Source organism: Anser cygnoides, chromosome 12 (assembly GCF_040182565.1).
Source record: "Anser cygnoides isolate HZ-2024a breed goose chromosome 12, Taihu_goose_T2T_genome, whole genome shotgun sequence".
NCBI lineage: Eukaryota > Metazoa > Chordata > Aves > Anseriformes > Anatidae > Anser > Anser cygnoides.
In genome coordinates this window covers 21,772,222-21,795,941 of record NC_089884.1, presented here as the reverse complement: position 1 = coordinate 21,795,941, position 23,720 = coordinate 21,772,222, and the positions used below count along the sequence as shown (strand labels likewise).

The 23,720-nt window shown below is 35.9% G+C and overlaps 1 protein-coding gene across 5 annotated transcripts; it reads right to left on the bottom strand.

The window, feature by feature from the left end:
* Positions 1-910: 910 nt before the first annotated feature.
* Positions 911-22,955, bottom strand: ZNF507 (zinc finger protein 507). 5 transcript variants are annotated; one of them, XM_048073473.2, is made up of 8 exons: positions 22,769-22,955; positions 20,821-20,958; positions 16,203-18,334; positions 14,773-14,878; positions 10,549-10,663; positions 8,027-8,131; positions 5,064-5,198; positions 911-4,932 (listed from the first exon to the last, which is right to left on the bottom strand). In XM_048073473.2, the coding sequence occupies exons 3-8, from the start codon at positions 18,327-18,329 to the stop codon at positions 4,569-4,571; spliced, it is 2,952 nt and encodes a 983-aa protein (XP_047929430.1). In that variant the 5' UTR covers positions 18,330-18,334; positions 20,821-20,958; positions 22,769-22,955; the 3' UTR covers positions 911-4,568. The 5 variants fall into 5 exon arrangements, with proteins under 5 accessions (XP_047929430.1, XP_066860343.1, XP_013042319.1 ...); XM_067004242.1 differs by lacking the exon at positions 22,769-22,955 and adding an exon at positions 21,999-22,427; XM_013186865.3 differs by lacking the exons at positions 20,821-20,958; positions 22,769-22,955 and adding an exon at positions 21,999-22,427.
* Positions 22,956-23,720: the final 765 nt, after the last annotated feature.

Below are 23,720 nucleotides of genomic sequence, written 5' to 3'. Positions count from 1 at the left end.
TGAGGTTATTTTCCCCCCTGGTAGGGGGAGTAATTTCTGCTGAGGCTCTTCTGTTGTATTAAGGCAAAGGGAGCACGGTATTTCAGCCCAGGGATTAGGATAATACCCGGATGCCATGTCCTGCTACAGAGACTTTTTTTTCTCCAGGTTTTACATTAGAGAAAATGAGATAAAGCTGCACAACAGTGCAGTGTATTGTAGCGTAGCATCTAAACCCATTTGCAGTTCCAGCTTTTTTACTGTAAGGTATTTGGCCCAGGGCCATAACAGTAACAACAAAGTAAAAGAAGATAACCTGTCTATGTCAGTGTAAGCCAGATAATACCAGGAATGGACACTCTGGTGGTACTTTATCTCCTTTGCCAGCAGTAGCAGTTAGAACTGTTTTTTTTTTTTTTTTAATTTTGGTTCCATTTTTTAGAAAAAGATGGGAAGCAAAACTCCAGCGAGGCCAAGAAATGTAGTGTGTATTTAAAATTAGGTTGCAAGATTTAGCTTACATGATGGATAAGCATGAGTCGGTCACTTGAAAAAAGCTATGTAAGGCTTTCACTCCATTTAAATTAGGGATAAAATTCTCACTAGCTTCATTGTGAATTTTGAGGACACAGTTCTGTCCTTCAGCATTGTTCCACTGTAACTGCATGCAGGCTTCCTTGTATTCAGAACTTGTTTTAATAGTCTCATATTTCATCACTACCATTACTTTTACAAAACTTGTATTAACATGATTAACTAGTATCTTGATACAAGAGTGTGAAATGGCAGTAAAGTATTTCAAGTACTTTTTGATATAAACAGATTCCCGTCTCTAAACACTGGTTCGTGTCTCTGTTTTCTGTATTCATAACCCTATTTCATGCAGGTCAAATAAAAGTGACTAAAGCGTTTAACAAAAAAAGTTTATTACCAAAATACATTATTAAAGTCAATACGTGACAAACTCCTGTAAAGCAAAATAAATTATTCTAACATTGTACAGTATTTCAGAAGGTAGTTAAAGTAGTACTACAGACTTTGCTTCATAGTTCCAAACAGTCATCTATCAGGAACACAATCCTAGAGAGAGCTTAAGGCATGCAGCTTAATGTGCTGGATAATTTTATAAAATGGAAGTCATCCTATTTAATAAGATACAGTATCAGAATTAACTGTACTCTTTACATGTCAGTTTTCTAAATTTTTTGTACTTTGGCTATAAAAGCAGTGCCATAGTGTTACAATACCTTTTCTTAAAAAAATACACGTACCCATGTCCATGAATATCAAATGCAAATGTAAATTTCTATTAAATATATCTTAACAAATATTACTTTCAGCACCAACTGTACATTTTTAAAAATGATTAAATAAGTGCTTCTGAAAGAGGAAAATACAATAACTCTGACTGAATCCCACTTTATTTTTCCAGGCCAAGCATAAATCAGAAAGATGAAATATGCACCTATTTATTGGTATTGTCTAGTATGAAGTTTTCTCTTTAGTAGAAGTATAGGCTTTTAAAATCAAAGCTGCAAGTTACAGTTCATATCATGGACCAAACTCTTAATTAAAACAAACAGCAAGTGACATAGCTGATCAGCTCATAGTGCTGTGACAGAAGATCTGAAAATATGTTAAAAACTTAAAGAAAGGGGGAGACTGCAGAGTTAGTGACTTTGAAATGTGCTTGAAAAACCCTTATATAACATGAACCAAGCCAACCATACACTTTCTAAAGCAGATAACCTGAGAAATACTTTGCTTTCAGAAACTAAGCCTGTAACTACTTCACATGCAGAACTTCTGATAAAGGCCATGGGAACTGTGAGTGGGTAACTAATGGCAAGCAGCATGGAGATGGTTAAAAATACCTCTGTGCATATGGGAAAGAATTATTTGTTGGCATTTGATAGGACTGATAACAGTTTTTAGAGGTAACTAACTTTATACTATTTTATAGTAACACATGGTCAAAGCAGAAAAAAGCAACGAGATGGCAAAGAGCAAATGTAAATAGATACATCCTGCTTAGGAATCCCATTACTGTCAGTCTCGGTGCATTATATTTAACGCTGCAAACATATACACCAGAATTGTTAACTTTGATTGAAAGCTACTTGCTTTTTAAGTCTTGGTTCACTGCCATCTTCTTTTTAGCTTATGAATGCAAGTTTTTCACCTTTCTTTTCTTTTGCTAGCAGAGCAATGTTAAAATAATTATCCCTTTATGCAAAAATAAGGATATGGCAAAATACTGTTTCTGTGAATGCTGGCTGGTAGTTTAACGTTACTGTGGATCTCTTCATACCTTTAATTTTTTCAACAAATAGGATCTCTGAATGAAGAAGATCAGATATGCTGCAAATAGTTTACCACTTTCGTATGAATTCTATACTGAATTCTATATCTATAGATAAAATACCGGTGTCAATAAGACAGTATGAATATCCCATTAGAAGTTTACTATCTCTAATTGATTTTGAGATGTGAATAAATCTTGTTTAATATTTCTACAAATAGATTTTTCTTTTGATAAAAATAACTTTTAACTGAAAATACAAGTCTGTATTTAAAATATCTCAAATATGACACAAAAATGCTTTGACATTATATCGATTTTTAAAGTAAAATGCGTACTTTCTGATACCAATTTATATATGAAAAAAACCTGCAGATATTTAACTTAAAGAACAAGTTAAGGAAACCACTTAACAACAAAAATTGCTGAATGTACGTGGAATCTTAGTGCCTTTTACACTGACATTTAGATTTTGTGCTGCTTCATAAAGTAGTAACCAGACTTGTTTGCTTCTCTTCCTGTTCGCCACTTACAGTCAGCAATGCACAACAGAGTGTATGCTACACATACCACCTTCTTAGACTTACTGTTCTAGCTCATTTCTGCTAGCGGAAATGTATAAATATGAAATAAATGTAAAACACTATTTTTCTAAAAGTCATTTTTTAAGTAACGAGCTTCTAAAAAATCAGGTAACTGCATTCCGACGTCAGGAACTAGGTATGCTTCTGTGCAACTGCCATTCTTTAAAGCAGAAATAAATGGCCACACTAGAAAGCTTAAATTAGGTTACAAAAGGGTTTCTTTGGAAGTGCTACTGCTTCTCTAGATTGAAGTGTATATTTCAAACAATTTAAGTAGCCAACTTTATGAATGACCTCAACAAAGCTGCCAGGTAATTAGCCTGTATAAAATATTTCCAACTGAGTTGTAGATGAATGTTGTCTTCTGCAAACTGCTGTAACACACACACACAAAAAGAAAGCACTGTAGTTTTACAGTGCTTTACAAGGGAGAGATTTCTATCTGTTTTTTAGAAAACAAAGTAATCCCTAATTCCCCTTATGAGCCTGTATTATATACATTAGTAAAATTTATTCTACAAGTGACTGTTTTTGATGATTTTGCTTAAAATATGGTTTCCATATTTTATTTTTTGAAATATAACTTTCTATAGGAACATTACTATGATTATCCTTCTGTGAATTATATCTACAGTTACAACCCTGCCACACAAGTGGGAAATTTAGACAGCCGGTGCGATTTTCAAGGAACTCCAAAACATGTAGGCATTTCTCAAAATCCCCTTCCTTCCTCATCTGCATCCTTAGGAATCTATATAGATTTAAAAATATCTTTGTGGCAATTACTGTTAGTACCTTGTTCTCATTAAAAAACAGTGCTCCTATGTACTGAAATCACCGCAAGTTAATAGTGACATATGAGGTGATTTGTTTTGGAGGTTTAGTTTAGTTTTTTTTTTAATTATTATTTTTCTTTTTCTTAAATAGTTCTGCTGAATGTGTTAAGAAAGCCTTTAAGAAACAACAGGCCATTATTATGAAGAATCTTTTACACACTATCAATTAAAAGATACCATCTTTTAGTTAAGATCCAATCAGAGAAACAGTTATTAGCGAAATGCTTCTAGTTTACTCAGCTCCTGGTGCTCTAAATCAACAGATAGGATACCACTCCTTTTTGAAAGATAACCTGGAGTTTGTAAGGTCTTAAAAATAGATTGGGAATACACATACACGTGCATGCAAGCACATACATGCCCTTATCTCCCCTCTCTCTACCTTCCAGAATCCAGGCTCAGTTTGATGAAATCATGTTGCAAAATTTCTATTTGGTAAGTTGCCATCTTCAAAAAAGAGGGTAAAAACATTCTTGCGTAACTATTTGGAAAGCAACAAAGCTGATCAACAAAGTTGATACAAAGCTTTCATGCCTTTAGGTTTTAATATACTGTACTAATGCATTATTACTGACTAGTGCCTGACAGTAAAAGGAAAGAAAAAAGCAACAATCCCACATTCTTGGCACCATACAGAGAAATAACAGGTTAAAATGGATCATTCTATTCCCTACTCCTGATATTTATCTCTAAAATGATTCATCGGTCCCTAGTTAAAAATTTGTATTCTTATTGAAACAAGGACTTAGAATGGGAAATCAGCAAGTTTTGCTTGCAATTCTTCTCTTTACCAAGTTTCTCAGGCAAAATTAATAAAGATAGAAAATATTTACTCTAGGAAACCCCCTCTTTAACTTAATGCTTCACCTAGTTTGTGCTCTGATTTGTGCTGTTGTCCTTATTTAGGATGATGTTTATGATTTCACCCTCATGTTCTTTCATATGATCCAGCAGATTTTCTTTATTGGTAGACTCAAAACCACAAATGCAGCAGCAGAAGAGAAGAACACAGTATTCTGTGCCAAGATAGGGTAGAGTGGAGTTCTTTTCTAAACCACATGAGGTATTCATCAAGTTAGGTTTTTTATTTTCATCAGAACCTGAAATTTCATTATTAGTCTGGTTAATAGACTCTGTAAAAGACACCAGGTTGTCTGAACTTCCTAGTATAGGTACTGTACTTTCATCTGTGCCTTCCAATAAGGTTTTGTCAGGAAGCTGTCCTTGAAACCTGAAATAATAATAAAAGAAACAACTATCAAAATGCACAGCTGTTGCTTTTTGACAGGAATTGTACTTTGGATCAGAGGTGGCTCCTTTGAAAATTCTAGGTAATAGGACTTGAAAATAGATAAGACATACCTGCTACTTTGCAAAATTGCATCGTTAATAGCCTTGTTCACTTGTTCATAGTTATAGTTTTGGTCACTTGCATGTTTCCACATGTGGGACTTCAGGGATGGAGGATGGCTACATACATATCCACAGAGAGAACATCTAGAGAAAAGATGTGGGGAAGAGATGCATTTAAAAGTTAAGTTTTACTATTGTACTAATTCACTACTTCTTCCAAAAGGATGAGTGAACAGGAAGACACAAGTCAATCTTCTTCTTAGTTGCCCTGTTCAGTTTCATAACTAGGTCAAAAAAGTTTGTAAAATGTTATTCCAAAATTTAAGACTATTTATACAGTCTGAGAACTTAAAATTGGCTCTTCTGACTTCTTAAATAATTTAACTGAAATCTTATATGTTGGCCTGATAAAACTGTTTAAATACTTCAAATATACAATAGTTCAGAAACATGGAGATGTCTGCGTGGTATCTGGCAGCCAGGTGGGGAGCTCTCTTCGCCATTGTTCTGAACCAAGGAGGTGCTGTATAATTAGCAGTGCTAATTTTAACGGAACTAATAAAGCCTTTCTTGCTGTAGCATACATTAGTGTATTTGAGGATCACAGAATCATCGAAGGTGGAAGGGACCTCTTGAGATTACCTAGTCCAACCCAGCTGTTCAAGCAGGATCAGCTAGAGCAGTTTCCCATACAGTGTCCAGCCAGGTTTTGAAAACAATTGCAGATCGAGACTCAGACAGATAATTTTGTCCATAGAATTTTCCAGCAGCCTGAGGTACTAGAAGGCTTAATCTTCTATCTCCCTATAAAACACTGACTTATACAGTGAAGAACAACATATATATACTGACTTGTTCTTCAACTAAGTTTGAATTTTATACATAAAATTCTGGAGAAAAAAACAGCCTAAGTAATCCTAATTATTAAGCTATGCTTGATCTTTTCAAGAAAAATGGTTTGAGAAATGCTTTTCAAGTTTGAGAAGTAATTTTTTGTCCCATTAAATTTAATTTACACTCCTAGTGTTTAGGAAGTAAGGCCTTTATGTACGCAATCCCAATTACCTCTTGTAGGAACAAGATTTTAGCCCATACTTAATTAAATGCAACTGAGAATGTTTAATAAAGGTAATACTTCGGTACTTCTTTCTCTCTTTCTCCCAATAGTCCAATCCCTTTTCTAAAAACAGTTGCAAATTCAGACTACTATGACACTCAGATAAATACATAGCAGAATTCAGAACCGAACACAAAATGTTTCTTCCTCTGCTAGAATTTGATTGGATAGTTCAAAAGCATCAAAAAATGAATTCCATTTACATAGACATATTGTATATTTACAGACAAATAATATGACTGATCAAATCCCACAGGACTTTTCTCATACATGAACATACAATGGAGGAGTTTGTTTTTTTTTTAGTAAGTGTTTTCTGAGTTGATAAATTAGTTATTTCAGCATGAAGGAGATGAGTGATACTGTATATCATCACTCTGGATCTGAACAGTACTCAGGGTAAAGATGCGGTAGCTCATTGTCTCTTGGACAAGGAAGCTGCTTTGCTTAGCTACTTAGGAAGTTTCTCAAATCACACAGAGAAGACCAGGATCAAATTTTTCCAGATACTGAAGGTGTACTGTTTCCAACAAATTATAGTTAGGAATGCATCTCAGTCTATCTCATTCATTTGTCAATGAGAATGAGATGATTTCTACCCAAGCAATGGGATCCCCTGTTAAGTTGTATTACGATAAGTCTATTAAAATTACTACTATACTAGTAAGTTTTTGTAAATTTGTAAGAAAGACTTCTTCAGAAATAGGACGTGGAAACACAAGAAGGCCCGCATAAAACAGCGTTTAAAAATTACAATGGTAGACTGCCTTCCTTATGTAGTGAGATAATTCTGTCCTGCTGGGGAACAACTGGCATGGCCGCCTAGCTTACTTGTCTCTATTACGTGATTTGGAATGTACTACTCTATTTTTTCCTCTTCCTTCTGATTTGGAGTCTGGAAAATGGATGTTTTCAAAAATAGGCAAGCTCACCCTCAGATTGAGATTCTTAGTATTTCAAATAAGACCTTTTCAAAACAATGCCATCATTAAAAATAAAAGGCAGACCTTATCATTCATTTACAGATAAAATTAGGTCACAGTGAGTTTTTGCAAAACACAAGAGTCAAAAAATAATCTTAATTCTGTTCTGTATGCACATGTATTCCACTAGTCTTTTATTATATGATGCTATATAATTTTTCTGCACTACTAGCACAGCTTGGTCAGTGGATTGGTACACAGTGAATGAAGCAACAGTTGAGTGACCTAACCCTTTTTAATGACAGTCTCTTTTTTTGAAGTACATCAATTTTCTCTCTTTCTCTCTCTCTATGTATGTAAACATGTATGGACAGACTAAAAAATACACTCATCAGTTAAACATAATGAATATTCATACTCACTCTTAACTAGGGCAGTGTGATTCCAATCTGGATTCTAACTAATGTGTATATACTAAGGCTGTGCCTAGGCTAGGGTATTAAACAAAGCCAGAGAACATTCCTGGGTGCTGGAATTTAACAATCTATATTGTTACACTGTTAGAAGTGCCCCGGCATGGTTTTGGCACATACATTCTCCTAAACAATTCCAGCCATACTTTGGCAATTAACATGGTCCAGAAACCTCTTGCAATAGGCATTTTATATACAACCACCCCATTTTGGAAAGAGAGAGTGGAATACTGTACCAGAGGGATGCCATGGACCTATTTAATTAGCTAGCATAATTATCACCTGGGAACACCACATCAAATCTTTTTCCTTTTCTCTCTCCCTTTCAAAAAAAAAAAGTCACTGGAAGAAAGAATGAATATAGAAGGGAAAAAAATAGAATCTAAACTCTGCTTTATATCTTAACACAACAAAACCACTGCTATCATAGCTTTTTGCTAAATCAGAACTGTTACATACTTGTACTGTTCCATTAGCTGCACTGCCTGATGCTCCTGGGGGTGGCGCCTCATATGACATTTCAAGCTATTCATATTTGTGGTGGCGAAGTCACATACTCGACATCTAAAGAGACAACAAGAAGTAAACTAATCTGACAATTAACTACTAACACTTCCAGAAATAAAATCTAAGAGAAAGCAGAGGTATCTGGAAAGACCACAATTAAAGGCTAACAATATTTACAGAAGTCCAAGTGATGACATCTAACTTTCAATTTTTGGACCATGAGAACCTTTTGCACTCCAAAGAAGACTCCAACTTTGAGCTAGAATCACTATGAATACTGACCATGGTCCATCCTTACATCTACCTTGTGCACCTCTACTGAAGCTGGTATGCCTCATGATCTGTAAGGGATGCTCTTAAAGTAGCTGTGATGTAGATTGCTTGGCTATGTTACGCAAAGGCAGAATATGGCCATAAAAGCTATAGGGGAGACAGTGTACTTAGAAGTGAGTCTTGTTCCTTAAGAATATGTGTTCTGCTTAATGCAACAGGCATTTCTCATGACATTTTAAATGCCAAACTATCTATTAAGTAATAAAACATCTAAGTTTCAGAGCATTATAGCTGAAGTAAGTCAGGGACAAGATCAACACGTTTAGATTCGAGTGCCCTAAGACAAGTGAGTTTCATCATGCTGTCTAAATTTTTATTTTTTTTGACTTTTTTCATGGTATCATTGTCTAAAAACAATATAGATGAGATCCTAGATCGAGATCCCTGGATTTGGACCCCAGAATATTACACAAAATACTAAGGTATGCATAAGTATCAGTATACTACCATATAACATACTAGAACAGATCTAATGGAAGCCATCAAGATCAGCTAAACCTTTGCATATTTATCAGGATTTTAATTGTCTCTTTTTTGAAAAGGCAAAATGTCCAACATTTACTAAGTCTGGTCTATAGAGTGAAAAAGGTTGAGATTGCAGGATATTTAACTAGAGGTTACTAACTTTATTTTTGAAAGGATTTGTGTAGTATTAAACTCCAGAAGGTATCAAATCAATACAAATGAATCATTAGAGGCTATACAGTTTAATTTCCAGCAATTTTTGTTAAACAAATAATAAAATACCTTTATGAGTGTGAAAATCACTACCATGTAGGTTTCTGTCTGATCTAGCAGAAAGGCTTGAGGAATACATCTTTCAAAAGAAAAAAATACCATAAATACTGGATCTTTACGGTTTTTAAGCTGTGTCTTGAGTATCCTACCAGGTCTGCAGATGTGTCTAAAGGACTCATGCATAAATAATAAGAAAAGCAAGCTGGATCAGTAGGCTTAAATTTAGTAAGCAGCAGTCTGTATCATCAGTGGAAAACTTTCAAAGGTTCCTAAATCAAACAGAGTGGGCTAACACTAATTCAGAAAGCTACCAAATACCAAAATACCATGATACTACAGTATCTGCTGTTCCAACCAGACTAAGTTAACAAATAATGGAAAATAATGGAAATAGGGAAGATTCTGAGAAGAAAAAAAAATCTATTTGTATTTCAAATTTGCTTTCAGAGCAAACATCTTGCAAATTTTTGCTAGTGATAATGGATATTGTTATAATGCATAAATCAAAATACAACATGTCCTGTGGTTGTTGTTGTTTGTTTTTTTTAGCCAAAAGAGAAAGCTACTGGCTCAGTTAAGCATTTCAATGTGTTAAGATGAGTTTCCAGAATTTGCATTAAAAAGACGGAAGTTTATTAGCTCAAAAATTGCATTAACTCAGATCTATTTCTAGCCACTAGAGAGGGACAGAGATCCAGACATGAATGAGCACAGATTGAAATGGCAGGAATTTATACAGCAACCAGTAGAAAAATGCATGATTTACTTTTTCTGCTGAGAACCTGTAGTACTAAATGTAATTCTAGATATCCAAGTTTCTCTATAAATCCATGTAACACCCATCTACAAAAGCTATAAAATTTGATCCTAAATGTATTAATATTGTTTGAAACCTGTAAAAAAGGTAAGGGGACAGGACAAAGGGCAGCAATTTGCGAAACTGCAGAAGCCAAGTCTTTATGGATGTACCTTGACTCCTCCTCCTTCCTTCATTAAGGAATGTGAATCTTGCTGTTTACCTTGCTGCTTTGAAACAAAGCTTTAAAAGTAGCAATATGACAATGGAGAACACTTTGCAATAAGGTAAATCCAAAATAAAATGAAGTATTTAATGAATCTGCTAAATAAATTATTGCTGTTGGCCAAAGTTCAATATTACAAGGTAATTATTTCCCTTTCCACATCTGGATGCTTGAAACTGAAAACCAGCAGTTTTCACATACGATGCATCCTGGAGACACTAGGAAATCTTAATTACATAAGCTTGAGTCAAACAGAAAGCATGGCTCCTTCAAATTTTCAGTAAAATTATAGTATTAACATTCTTTAATATATCTTCAAAATTGCATTAAAACAAGCAGACTAAGAGCCTAGCATTAGTTAGCAATAATTAAGATTCTTACCTATATGGCTTATCAGAGTTATGAATTCGTCTGTGATTTCGTACACCAACATAAGTTGTACTTGTGTAGTCACATACATCACATCTATGCAGTTTCTGAAGTGAAGACTTATTTCCTATATGAAAAAACACAACGTTTTAGACAGTTGAATCCATCATTGTCAGTTCTCAGATGATAATTTCAGCACAGCTGAATTATGAAACATGAATTAACACTTAAAAGTAATACTTTAGTATCTGGAGCAAACTGGCAATAGACATAGAGATAATAAAGGTACATTTTATTTACCATGCTGTTCTGCATTTGCCCTACTTTCTACTGGAAATACTAAAATTTTAGGAAGACACATTCTTTCTATGAACTCTTCCCTTCTTTCAGTTGAGTCAAAATCCTGAGTTACAGCAAAAGGTGAAAAAACGTGGGAACTGCTGAACCCAGCACTTTTCACTGCTTTGTAGAATGAATCAAATGAGAAGATGGGCACTGAGAAAGAAGTTTCTAACTGTAGTCTCACTACATTCACAGCCATTTTCAGAAGGATCTGAGATGATCCCAAAAAACAAAAACAACAACAAAAATCAAACCACTAAAAAAAAAATACTGACCAGATGTATAAAGAAATAATTTGGAACGTCTCCAAATTACTGAAAAGAAATAGCGACAAAAATCATTTTTCCTTCCAGAATAAAAGAGACTCTTGAAAAATTAATGGTTGCAGAGACAAAGGCTAATGAGTAATTTAACATAGGAAAATCTGTGCTCACAAGTGCACAGTTCGAACATTTTTGGGGTGTGACTGTGTAGACTTTAACAGCCCTATTCCTGCTCCCTCACTGAATAATGTAACTGATCTGGGTTAAAATATGAATATTTAAGAGCAGGGATGGTATTTTTTATGCAGGTCATTTTCCGACTCCAGCCCATCATACAGCAGCTTTCATGCACTCTTCAAATGAGGTTAACAGCAGAAACACAAAGGAATAACAAACTGGAGCTGCTTAAATCAAAACTACTTTGACTACTGTCAAAAGAAACATTTAATTAAAATCTAAGGTCTTGCTTTCTGCATCTAACCTCTTCACTAGTTGAAGTTTTTAGATTTTTCCTTTTTGAAGAGCAAGTAAGGTAGGTGCTCGAGTTCATTTCAACGTTACATCAAGTTCTTGTTCGCTGACTGAACAGTCAAGCCATTTGCAGTTCAACCTTAAAGTTTTTAAAGGAAAATATATCAGAATTTTTCCTACTATATGCTCATATAGCTTTTTAAAATTTACTACTGTTAAAAAATCTTTAATTCATATTAAAAAAATAATCTTAATTTCACCCTTGGAGACATCAGAGTTTACATTTCTGTAGTTATTCTTTTATGAATATATATTTATGCAGAACGCAAATGAACACAAAGACACTGGGCTGCAGATCTTTGGTAGAGCATGGGTTTTGTGAAGGTTGGGCTATTGCATGCTCCACCTGAATGGGTTTTCCTCCTTAAATTCTGCAACTTTAGTATAAACCTTTTCTCAATGTATTTTCTGTTATGAATTTGGCATTTTATTGGGCAGGCTGCTTAAAACAAACAGTATCTAATGAGATTTTTAATGTTATGCAAACATATTATCTATTGCACAGTTGTAAGTGGCTAACCACCCAGTAACACATACTTAGGAGCAATTATTTATATCAATCACTACATTAGATTTAGCCTTTCAACAAAATGCACATGAATTATGTAACACATATAATCTCTAGCCGCAGTGAAATAGCAGTCATGTCCCCTGCCTCCTCCAACAGCTTATTTGTTGAGGTTGTGGGGGTTTTTTGCTTTCTGGATTGAGGACATCAGGTCTCTTAAAAGTGAACATGGAAATGACAGATCTTTATTCTCGCAGCAGTAACAGGTGCTCCTGTAATTCTGCTTATTACCCTAGTCCTTCATTATTAGACATTTACAATCCAATCATATCCAGTGTCATAATGCTCTCTTTTAATTTATAGTACAACCATGATGAATAAAGAGACTTTTAGGACTAACTATTTCATAAACAAGAAATGAAACTGTTCCAGCTCAGGCATCTTTCACATAAACAGATGCTATGCCATAAACTTCTTTGTTCTGTGTTGCTTTATAGGGATGACATCTGTTTGACAAGAGATTGCTGTACTGCAGTGGTGTTGCAATTTGATTATAAATTGGTTCTGAAATAATTTAAGCATTCCAAAGTATGAGTTAATAAAAGTTTAAAAGGAGAACTGTTTTCATTCAAATCACATTACTGAATTTCATGTGGGGTAAACATTTAATTAAGGTGCCTGGATGTAACACTTTTATAAGATAGTAATGAGCACAAAATACTTTTAAATTGAAGGCAGGTAGTTTTCACAAACAGAGGTTCCTCCTTTGTGGAAGTTAAGTTACCAGGTCAGAATATAACATCTAACAACACCTTTTAAAATGTAGTATTTTCAAAAGCAGCTAGCTATCTTGATTTTCAGTCACCTTAGAAGGACTTTAGCTCAAAAGGTACAGTATTCACAAGTCTGATATGTTTCAGGCATCTCAAAGTACTTACTGCTTTATTAGGTCATCTTTAAAAAATCTTGGTTTAAAATAGTCAAAACAGTGTCAGAACTACTAATCCAAGCTGTGCTACCATATATTTGTAACCAGCTAAACTCACAATGTGTTTCCTATCACTTCTCTTGCATTTATGCTATTTCTTCCGAAGGAAAAAAAAAAAACTTAATGTTCTCACTACCAGCAGACTCTCCCTAGCCTTTTTTCTGCTCCCCTGGAATTCAGATGGTTATCTGAAGCTTAGGTCTTATGGATGTAATAAGCACTACAGAACAATTTCCTGAATTTAAATGTCTTAATGTCTTCTGCATTGATGAGAGCAAAAAGGAGCTGGGAAGGGTCATTCTACCTGAGGCTAGTAAGGCAATTAACTTTTAATTTTCCATCATGTAGGCTGAAAGCCAAAAAAAGAGGCAGTGTGAGCTAGCAGAACAAGAGTTAAGGATCAGTCAGGAGTTAAGGATCTCACTTTATTCTGATGTGTACCATGTTGCTTTGGACAAATTGTTAATGGTTCAAGCCATCCACCTGGCTCATGCTGCTTAGTACCTTTCTTCACAAGTAGCTGTGCTAATGTCAACGAGGTGAGAGTAGAACCCAGATATTTCAACTGCAATCTAAGTACTATTATAGTACACATTTTGCTATATAAACAAACAAGAGACATAGTTAGGACAGAAGAGAGCTATGAACGCAAAATGTGAAATATTTTAGCTCACAGTTGTTCAGAGGTGATATAATTACTAGCATTTTTCAACAGTGCTCTAAAATTGCTAAGTACAAAAAAACTACAGTTCTGCCTATAAAAGCTTTGTAAATATTTTCAGGAGCTTTATCTAAACAGAAAAGAGGATGCATTGAAGTTATAACATTAGATACTGGGCCTCCAGAGTACTGAAAGGATTTTAGGACCACATTTCCCTTAACTTCAAGGATTAGCTATTTTCTTCCTATTTCACTACCTTTACAAATCAAGTTTGTTTTTCTTAAGAACACTATTAAATTATAAGCAGATACGCAGTTAACCAAACATTTAAGAAATGCATACCTATGGTTACCCTGGTGACTATACCTGGTGACTATATATTACATATATAGCTTGCATTTTTAAAATGTTCTACATTTTCCTCTCCAGGACTAAAACAAATGACTCATTTTGGACATTACTGTAATTAAACAAACTTCTAGTCGCAGAATAGACTGTATTGTATGTATATGCTGATAGAAAACTGTGTTACCACAATTAGTTTAAAAAAAGGGCGTTATTTTGTTTACTCTAGGAAATCTGGAAAATACTATAGCTGCTGAAGGAAAGATAAAAAAGATTTTTTTTTCTTAAAAATGCTGAGTTATACTCCATACCATTTATTATCTGTAAATACTTAAATTGTTTTTCAAAAAGAAGAAATAGAGGATCTGATTAAATGTGCAAAGAATGTCTTACCTACTAATAACTGTCAGTAAGAGATCTCAAAACTGATCATTTATGGTAAGTTTGCACACTGAAAAGGCCATGCATTTAGGTTAGGGATAGATGTGAAAACATTTTGGCCTGAAAGGGATCTTAAAAACAGTAAGCCTGCAAGTATAGCAAACAAGTCGTTTTATGAATGATTTTTTGTAGTCTTAAGTAAAAATATAAACAGTACCTTCTCTTTCATCTACGTCATTTGAAACAATTAGTTTGTTAGATGTGGCTGTTGAAAAGATATCTGGAAGACTGTGTTGTTCTCTCTGATGATTTCGCAGTTGGCTCTGAAAAAACAATTGCCCATGTTTAAATATACATTACAAACATTCACTGGTCACTTCAGACACTGCAGTAATTTATGACATTGATACTCAACTTTTAATGACAACTGTTATACAACATACATTAGCATATATACAGATTATCCCTCAGTTAGTTTTACTAGAAACAAAACAAAATACATAACATTAATTAATAACATAAACGATTGATGAAAATGACTGATATGATTGTGATTTTTGTTAATTTAAAAAAACCTATTCACTAGAAAAATGACTATATACATTACATATTATCTGTAACTGTAATGTGTCATGTTGACTTTCACTTTTTTCACTTTTCAAATCAAATGATTTTCAAGCTTTTTCTTTTCCCTATTTCCTTCTTCCCCCTTCTTCCTTCTTTCCATCTTGTACATTCTCATGTACAAGTGGCAAACAGTTCTTCCTCCAGAATTATTATACTCCAAAAGCAATGTTAGATTAGAGGTTAGAGGATGGCTTGTGTAAATACTGGCTCAATTTTCTTTTTGCCTTGTGACTTAAGAATATGTTATTGTGGTTTCTACTTGCCCGAGGAGGAGGAGGGAGAGACAGCCTCTTTCTACCCAACCAGTATAGCTTTTCAAACTAAGACCAGACAACAGGAAATACAGGAAAATTTGCACTACCACTGCCTAAAAGAGTTTCGGCTTTAAGACTGGGTACTGTTGTTATGTATTCTATATTTGTAACTACTAAACTGAGTACAGAAGAACACACACACCACCAGTATCAGTGCTTAAAATGGAGATGATAAAAAAAAAAAGGCCCAAGTACAATATTCTGCTCTGGCAACTCATCTTTCAGCTCTGTTCTACAGAACATCCAGCCCAAAGAAAAAACAGAGAAAGAAAGTAAAAAAAATAAATAAATAAATCTGTTTTGCAGTTTCTCCCGTTACCCCCAATTACTATTGCTTTTGCTCACACTCACAACTAGTGGGCACGTCTGAGCATTCTTCTAAAGTTTCTGCTATTAAGTTCTCTGATGCTTCCACTTTTTTAGTTGCTACAGGTTAGCAGAACAACAGGATATTAAGATGTCCATAAGATGGTTCTCATGAAAGTAACTTATGTGAAGAAGCAAGTTTATTTCATTGGGTAAGGCAGAGTAATTATAGCTGAATGGTATATTCAGAAAGTGCTGCTAGCAATAATCCTCAATTATAATGACAATGAAACCAGGATGTCAGACTGAATCAAGTTAGAAAGAGGGATCACCAGTTATAAAAAAAAGTAGCAAAATAGATTATTTACCAATTATAGACAGGCACAGGAAATAACTTTACCTTATAATGAAAGGATTCTTCACATTGTTTGCACTGATACATTCTTGTTTTGCAGTGGTTGATCATGTGGCTCTCTAAATCCTTACTATTGTCAGCAATGTGTTCACAGATAGGACACTGATAGGGCTGCCTCTGACGATGGACTCTCAAGTGTTGTTTTATGTAGCCCTTATTACCACTACTATAATGGCAGAGGCGACAGCGGTAGGGCCGATCTGCATTGGGTATATATTCTACTAGGTTACTTCCTGGAATATTTGCATCATTTGCATTTTGGCATTGTGCATTGTCTTGTAATTCTTTCAGAATGTCATCATCAGAAGCATTTTGATCTGTCCTCTCCTTCAGTTTTTCAATGACAGTGAGTAGTGACATACTAATGCCCATTTTAATTGGTGTTTCTGATAACTCTGGCCTTTCTTTCTGTATTTCAACTATTGCACATTCAGTTTGGTTTAAGCCACTAAACTCCTCTGAAGGATTCTTAAGCGAAGATACCAATTTAGAATGAGCCATGCATGGGCCATCAGCCTCTCCCTGCCCTGTATCTGCAACCACAGTGTCTTCCCCAGTCAAAGTCCTAAAGCTAGACCTTGTTAGTTCTGCAGCTCTGATAGGCATTGTAACAAGAGCTTCTGCAGCTAACGAGTGTAGTCGTAAAGATTCAGAATTTGTCCTTCTTCGTACAGGAGGTGCATTTTCATCAGTTGTTACATTTTTATTAGGGCTTAATTCATTCTCTTTCTTCTCGGTATTATTCCATCCTATTATTACTTCTTGTATTTCATCTGAATGATAAACTTCATCAGGTTCTTCACAGGTAACGTGGGATGCTTCTGAGATTAATTTTTTTTCTGTTTCAATGTCAGTGTTTATCAAGAACGGCTTTTGTAAGACACTTTCTTCAGCACCTGGCAAACGTTCGACTATTACATTAACGTGACCCTTTGTATTTGAACTACAATTAATAATTTTTTGTGCTGATGAAAGTAGGCTATGAGTTACCAAATTATCCTGTTCTGTATCTGATACAGTCTCCTCTAAAACCTCTGTACTAGGAGAATGCACTACAGACTGATTTATCATCTCTTCCTCTTTTACATTTGTTCCTACTGGCGATTTACATGACAGTTGCTCAGAATTGCAAATCTGAAGTTGAAGAGTAGGTTCACCATGGATATCTAGTTCATTATTTTCCAAAGAAAGAACAACTGCATCCATGCTGTGAGGTGTATGAGTTACAACTGTCTCTGACAAGTTGGCAGTTTCATTTTCTTCCTCAAAGATAGGATAAGAACAATCAACTTCACCTGCATGTTTCCAAGCGTGAGTTTTCAACATTCGTTGCTGACCACAGGTGTACCGACAGATTAAACACCGGTACATGCCATACTGCTCGTAAGTATACCATTTCCTCCTACCCATTTCAGGCATATGAGTAGACTGCGTTATATCTTTAGATTCCACATTTCCTGCCTGATCAGTCCCTGATTTGACACTTCCTTCCACTGGCCCTTGCAGAAATGAACTTGAGCCATTTACACATTGCTGCATTTTTGTCTGGATGCTATTTTTACTACCGTTCTTGTGGTAGTTTTGGAAGTGAGATTCAAGTTCTTCTTGGTTTTTAGAAGCAAAATGACATTCTGAGCACATTAATATCACTTCATTTTTCTGCCCATGTTGTTTTATATGTTCTTGTAGCATTAAGAGAGAAGGTGATAGAAACTTACATAGACTACATTGGTAGCATGTCACCTTTTTTTTGCTTTGGGGAAGACATTCGGTCACAAAATAATCAGCTTGTAACTCTTCAGTCTTTTTAGTAGCAATAACAGAGAGCTCAATTGCTTTAGCTGGGATTTCACAAAGATCGTCTGTTTCAAAGGACTGTGCAGAAGCATTAGGATGGGAACGTTTTTTCCCTATTAAAAGGCATCTTTGTGACTTCTCACTTTCAACTATTTTGCTTAGCTTCTGGATAACATGGATTAGTGGATCAGTTTTACATTTCCTCTGATCTTCACTGGCTTGCAGCGTTGGGCCAATGACTGTTTCAGAAATCAGTACAGCTTCCTGTTCTCCAATGCTTGGCATCAATACTGCAACGTTGCTTCCTTCTTCCATAATATCTAGGATAGATGAAGTATTTTATAAAATATTAAAATTAATACAATAATAAAAATACAAACCAGTACTATTTATCTACTAAATGAGGAAGCCCAAAGCCACCAACTTCATTAAAACTTTCAGAATGGCTATTAAATAGCCAAATATTTTGAGGACTAAGTAGCTAGTATAGATATTATTCAAAATAGTTGGACAGAGTACTTCCAGGACAGCCTCTAACTGCATGCCTCCAAGTTGTATATTGGCAAGATAAATATTTTTCAAGCATAAGCTGATTAGCATTGTTACAACTATTGTTTTTCTTTACAAGGTCTAACCATTTGAATGCTAAAGACTTAAATAAACCAATCAATAGTACCTAGCACATTTATGTGTAAAACTCATGATATGGTACGAAAATGTATTCCTGATGTACTCACTCTGATACACTGATGTCTCCTAAAACAAACGTCAATTTACAACATAATTTACAAAAATAAGCATTTTTTTCCTTGAAAGTTAGTACAAATAAGTAATTCTGGTATTTAGTTACAACAGTCACTTCACTTTGACTGTATTAAAGACCATTCAAATGTCAAAGCATACTTAAAAATGTTATTTTCTGGAAAAGCTACTAATTGTAGCTTTTCCTATAATTCCTTAACTGTAGGGAAAATCAATTCATACATTTTTTTTGTTTGTTTGGTTTGAGGGAAAGCTAAAGATAGTTAGTATTTCCACTTACACTTTCTTTAAACATATCTAACCATAAACCACAGGCAATAATGTGGTAGTGTCGGAGGTTAAGTTAAAAGCCAATATGTATAAATTTACATGAAAAGATACTTTGTGATGTGGGCAAAGCTGTGGGGTAGAGATGGGGGTGCTGGACAGAAAGTCTTCCAGTGGAATTTACTTCTGAAAAAATGTCTGAAAATAACCTATTCAAGTTCCACTATATATATATATACACACACATACACATAAATGGGTATTTAATATACATTTTTATACTGTATTTAAAATGTAGAACATAGAGAGATGACAGGTATTTCTTGTATCAGTTATCCTTGAAATTTTATTCCAAATTTTTCTTTTTTTTTTTTTTTAAATCTTGATTTTAATTTTTATTTTTTTTCAAGAAAAATACATTGGCCAAACCAGAACTTCCAGAACTGGTCCAAAAGGCCCACAAAAAAAGAGGGGACTCTTCTACTTGTGGATGTAGTATACAGCTGTAATTTAAAAACGAGAATGTATTTCTAGATAGTTTTGCTGACTCTGGCACATTAATAGGAATAAAAAGCACCACTGGCCTTACTTTCCCGTAGGCAGTGGAAAGAACAAAGACGAAAGTGCCATGACGACGCTTCAGGGCAGCTTTAGGCCTCAACCATGCCTGCATGGCCTGGTGGGGTGGCCCTCTCAAAGAGGCAACTGCAGCAGGGATCTGTTGCTACAGCTGGCACTACTTCAAAATGTTGTTTAGACAAAACATAAGAAACGTATTTCTATTTTTGCATTGCAGGAGATGCAACAACGTTGGGGAAATTTTTGTTTTAACACTGGAAGATTTCATGGGATTGCCCAGTGTCAGCAGAAGATGCGCAGGCTTATTTGCTGAGGCAACACATGGGGTATGAATGAAGCACCTTCCAGTTACTGTATGTTCTGAAGATAAAAAAAAAAAATCACACTTACTGGAATTTAAATACAAACTGTAAGAAATGCCTTTATTGTAAAGCACTGCAGGTGTTTTGATTTTTAAATAAATCTGTTACTACTGGACACAAGAACATACAATTTCTGTTTTAATCGAATATAGCAAAGAAATAGAATTAGAATTTCTTCTTGTTATTTGATACAGCCAGTGATGTTTATTTAAGACGTGCCTTTCTTCTTATTTTCAGATTTCTATTTAAAACACACTAGTTAGAAAACGTATGGGACTTTATGATACTATTTCTTCCTCATCTTTTGGAATGTAAGCATAATACATTGCTTACCCTAATATTTTAATGTAATTTTAATATTTTTAAGGTAAGCAGTACATTAAGGTCTGAACACGTATACAGATTTTTTTTGATCTATCAAGAAAATAAGTATATATAATAACATGTAATTATTCCACAATGTCAGTTAAATATTTCCACCAATAAAAATCAGGTTGTTATAGCATTTCTGTACTAAAATAGAAATTGTTTTAAGAATTTCTTTAAAGTGGAGACAAATCTCAGAAGGTATTCATTCAGAATAACTCAGATTTATTTTCCATGTGGATTTGGTAGAGCTACTGAGTGTTGAATTTATGCGCAGATAATATTTGCAGGATCATAAAATTTGTCAGTCTGAAGGCCACTATACTTTTTTCTTTTATTTCAAAAGCATATATCATAATTTTGATCTATAGAAAAATTCTGAGCAGGAGTAAGTCAAGTTATCTTTATTTGCCATTCACCTTACTACTGAGGTTATCTATAGAGTCCATTATAATTGAAAAGTTCAGTACCTGTTGGAAAACACAAATTCACACAGAAAAGTACATTTGGAACATTTCCTTGAAATAGTTGTTCCAATATGCATGGATTCTCTGGGAGTTTTTAGTATTTAATTCCCGGTTGGATCTGTCCAATTGAAGCAATCTCATCTATTACAGAAGAATCACAATTATCAATGTAAGCAATGTTAATATCATCACACTTGATATGCTTATGTATGTTAGATGAATGTGCAAAAATATTATTAAATTCTGAATTATTAGGAAAGACTACTGTCTTCAATGTTACTATTTTGCAGTGTTAGTTTGAAGAATATTTACCTGGTAATGGCTAAAATCTAAATTAAAATTGAAAAATAAAAATAAAAGAAGCCATTAAGGTAACTGGATTCATAATAATTAGAAAACAAAACAACTTAAGGCCTTATGCCTTTAACTGGATACATGTAAGCAGATTAAAAATTATCAATATTGTACTGTCATAGTAAATCAACTGGGGGAAATACAAATTAAAAAATAAATCTATTTAAAACAAGATAGTATCATTTTACATATGAGTATACCAAATAACCTGCTTATTTAATTCAAGTTCAGTATTATCTTGCTAACAGGAATCAATGTATGTGTGTCCAGAGTTACTATTAAACTGAAATATCCAACTATTTAACTTTTTAATATAAAACAGTAGATGTCTTGACGTGCATTTTCAGCTTCAATTTCTATTGCCCGCTTGGTACAGTACATTGAATGACTAACTCTTGTCTATGTGGTTAGGAAAAAGTACATCCCATTCATATAATATTTCCCATTATACATAGAAGATGTTGCAGTGGCAAACGGGTGACATGTCAATAACAAAGTTAAGAGTGACTGATCTTCCATTCAACCACTTCTTTTATTTCACTTATCTATTGTTTGAAAACCATCCTATTTAGTTATAGAAAAATATTTAGCTGTTTGTTTCATACTGCCTACAACATGTTTAATAATATTGTAAAAAGTAAATAAATGTGCTTCCTCCCCCTGAAAGCAGACTTGCCATTGCGTGAAGCCCTTCAAGGAATAATATCAAGCTGAAATATTTTCAGAGTCATTTAGGGAAAATTATAGGAATGTGGCACTACTTTAAATCAAACTTAGTAATTTTAACCCTTTGTAAGTAATGCAAAGCAGGCAAATATTTTCCTTACCTGTTTCATTTGAAAGCAGCATAGGAACTATGAGGAAAGACCACAAAAGAAAGGCACTGCCATTTAACACTGCTATGTCAAAGCTGAAAACAGAGTATGTTCAGATGCACCGATTGTGGATGCTTGTAGCTCATGTGAGTTATCAGCTGTGCAATTACAGCACATATATGCACGTTAGTTAAGTTATGCGCTCCCCGTTTAGCGCAGGTTTAGCGCAGACCGGTGCTCTGTTGTACAGACGGACGGCCAGTGCGGAACCCCGATTCCTGCCCCACGCAGCGCGAGTCCCTGGCCTCACGGGAACGGGACCGGATAGGCGACAGGTGGCGGCCCCAGCCCAGGACCTGCGGCTCGGAGCCGAGACCCCGAGGGGAAACGGGGAGGGCAAAGAGGGGCTGTCCCTTCCCTTTCCCCACGAGGTGCCGCCAAGCCCCGCGCGGTCCCCGCTTGATAGCGCGCAGGTGCCGCCGGCGCGGCCCAGAATGGGGGGGGGGGAGGGGGGGGGAGAGGAGGAGGAGAAGGAGGAAGAGAGGAAGAAGAGGAGGAGGCGGCGGCGGGCAGCAGCCGGCGGCTCCCCGAGAGAGGCTTAGCACATGGGCTCGGCTCCACGCGTCGCTCCAGGGCCTGCCTGCACGCCGCCGCCGCTCCCCGATCCCTCCCTGCCGGCTGCCGCCCCTGGGCCGCTCTCCGCTCGCGCCGGTGGCGCCGAGGGCCGGTTATAGGATAATTTAAAGAAAAAAGCAATAAAATAAAATTTAAAAATTCCTCACCTCCGGACACCGCTTCAAGATGGCGTCGATGGAGAGCATATCACGTGACCGGCAGGGCGGGTCAGGTGACCGGCGGGTGGCCGCTGCCTCCGTGCCACCGCCTCCTCGCCGTTGCCATGGGGACGGGCCCGGGCCGCCGCCAGCCCGCCCGCCGCGGCCCAGCTGCTTCCTGCCGTCAGCCTGCACTGAGCCAGCATTGGGGTGCCGTGGTGTCCGTGTCCCCTTCTCCACACACAGCGCCACCGGCCTCTTGCAAAGGCCGTAGGGGCTTAGATCGATGCTCCGTTAATATTTTTGTCTTAAATTTCCGACCAGCGCGAAGCCCCACAGCAATGTGTGGTCGCTTCTGACAGCACAGTGCAGCTGATTTGGTTTTAGGCTGTCTCAAAATAATTGGTATTTACCTTTCAGCTCCCATTTTACATAATTCACCTCTCTTGCCTGCCACTTGCCTGTATTAGAAGTTTGTAAGCATTCTAGTACAGGCTGATGCCAAGCCAGGCAGCACGAGGTGTGCTTCAAGAAATGATACGTTCTTCCAGGTGATACTTTCAGCAAAACTTGCAAATGATAAACACCTGTTGTTAAAACAAGACAGCTCCTCCCCCCCCCACACACACACATATTTTGGGTCCAAAGCGAGAAATCAGTGCTAATGTTACCAAGCATAACCTGCAGAGAACTGCCAAGAAGATTTTTGTAATTCAAGTTAGCATGAAGATGGAGTTGGAAAGCATACTCTGCATGTCAGGGACAACCTTAGAAGCTACATGCCAAAAATGTTACATGCATTTGAGATATTTCATATGGAAAGTCAAGGGAATAATGAGTTTCAGCAGTGGTTCACAGCTAAGTGATGACAAGTAAAATCTAACATTTGGTCCCAGAAAGTGACTTGAAGTGTGTTGACGTGGATGGGTCTACAGTTGAACTTTGGGGGGACCTTGTAAAA

Coding starts and splice junctions, on each gene's coding strand:
- ZNF507 (XM_013186865.3), bottom strand. CDS start 22,020: ATGCTGCTTTCAAATGAAACAG. Junction 8,132..10,548: donor AACTCTGATAAGCCATATAG/GTAAGAATCTTA, acceptor TTGTCTCTTTAG/ATGTCGAGTATGTGACTTCG. Junction 4,933..5,063: donor GCAATTTTGCAAAGTAGCAG/GTATGTCTTATC, acceptor TTATTATTTCAG/GTTTCAAGGACAGCTTCCTG.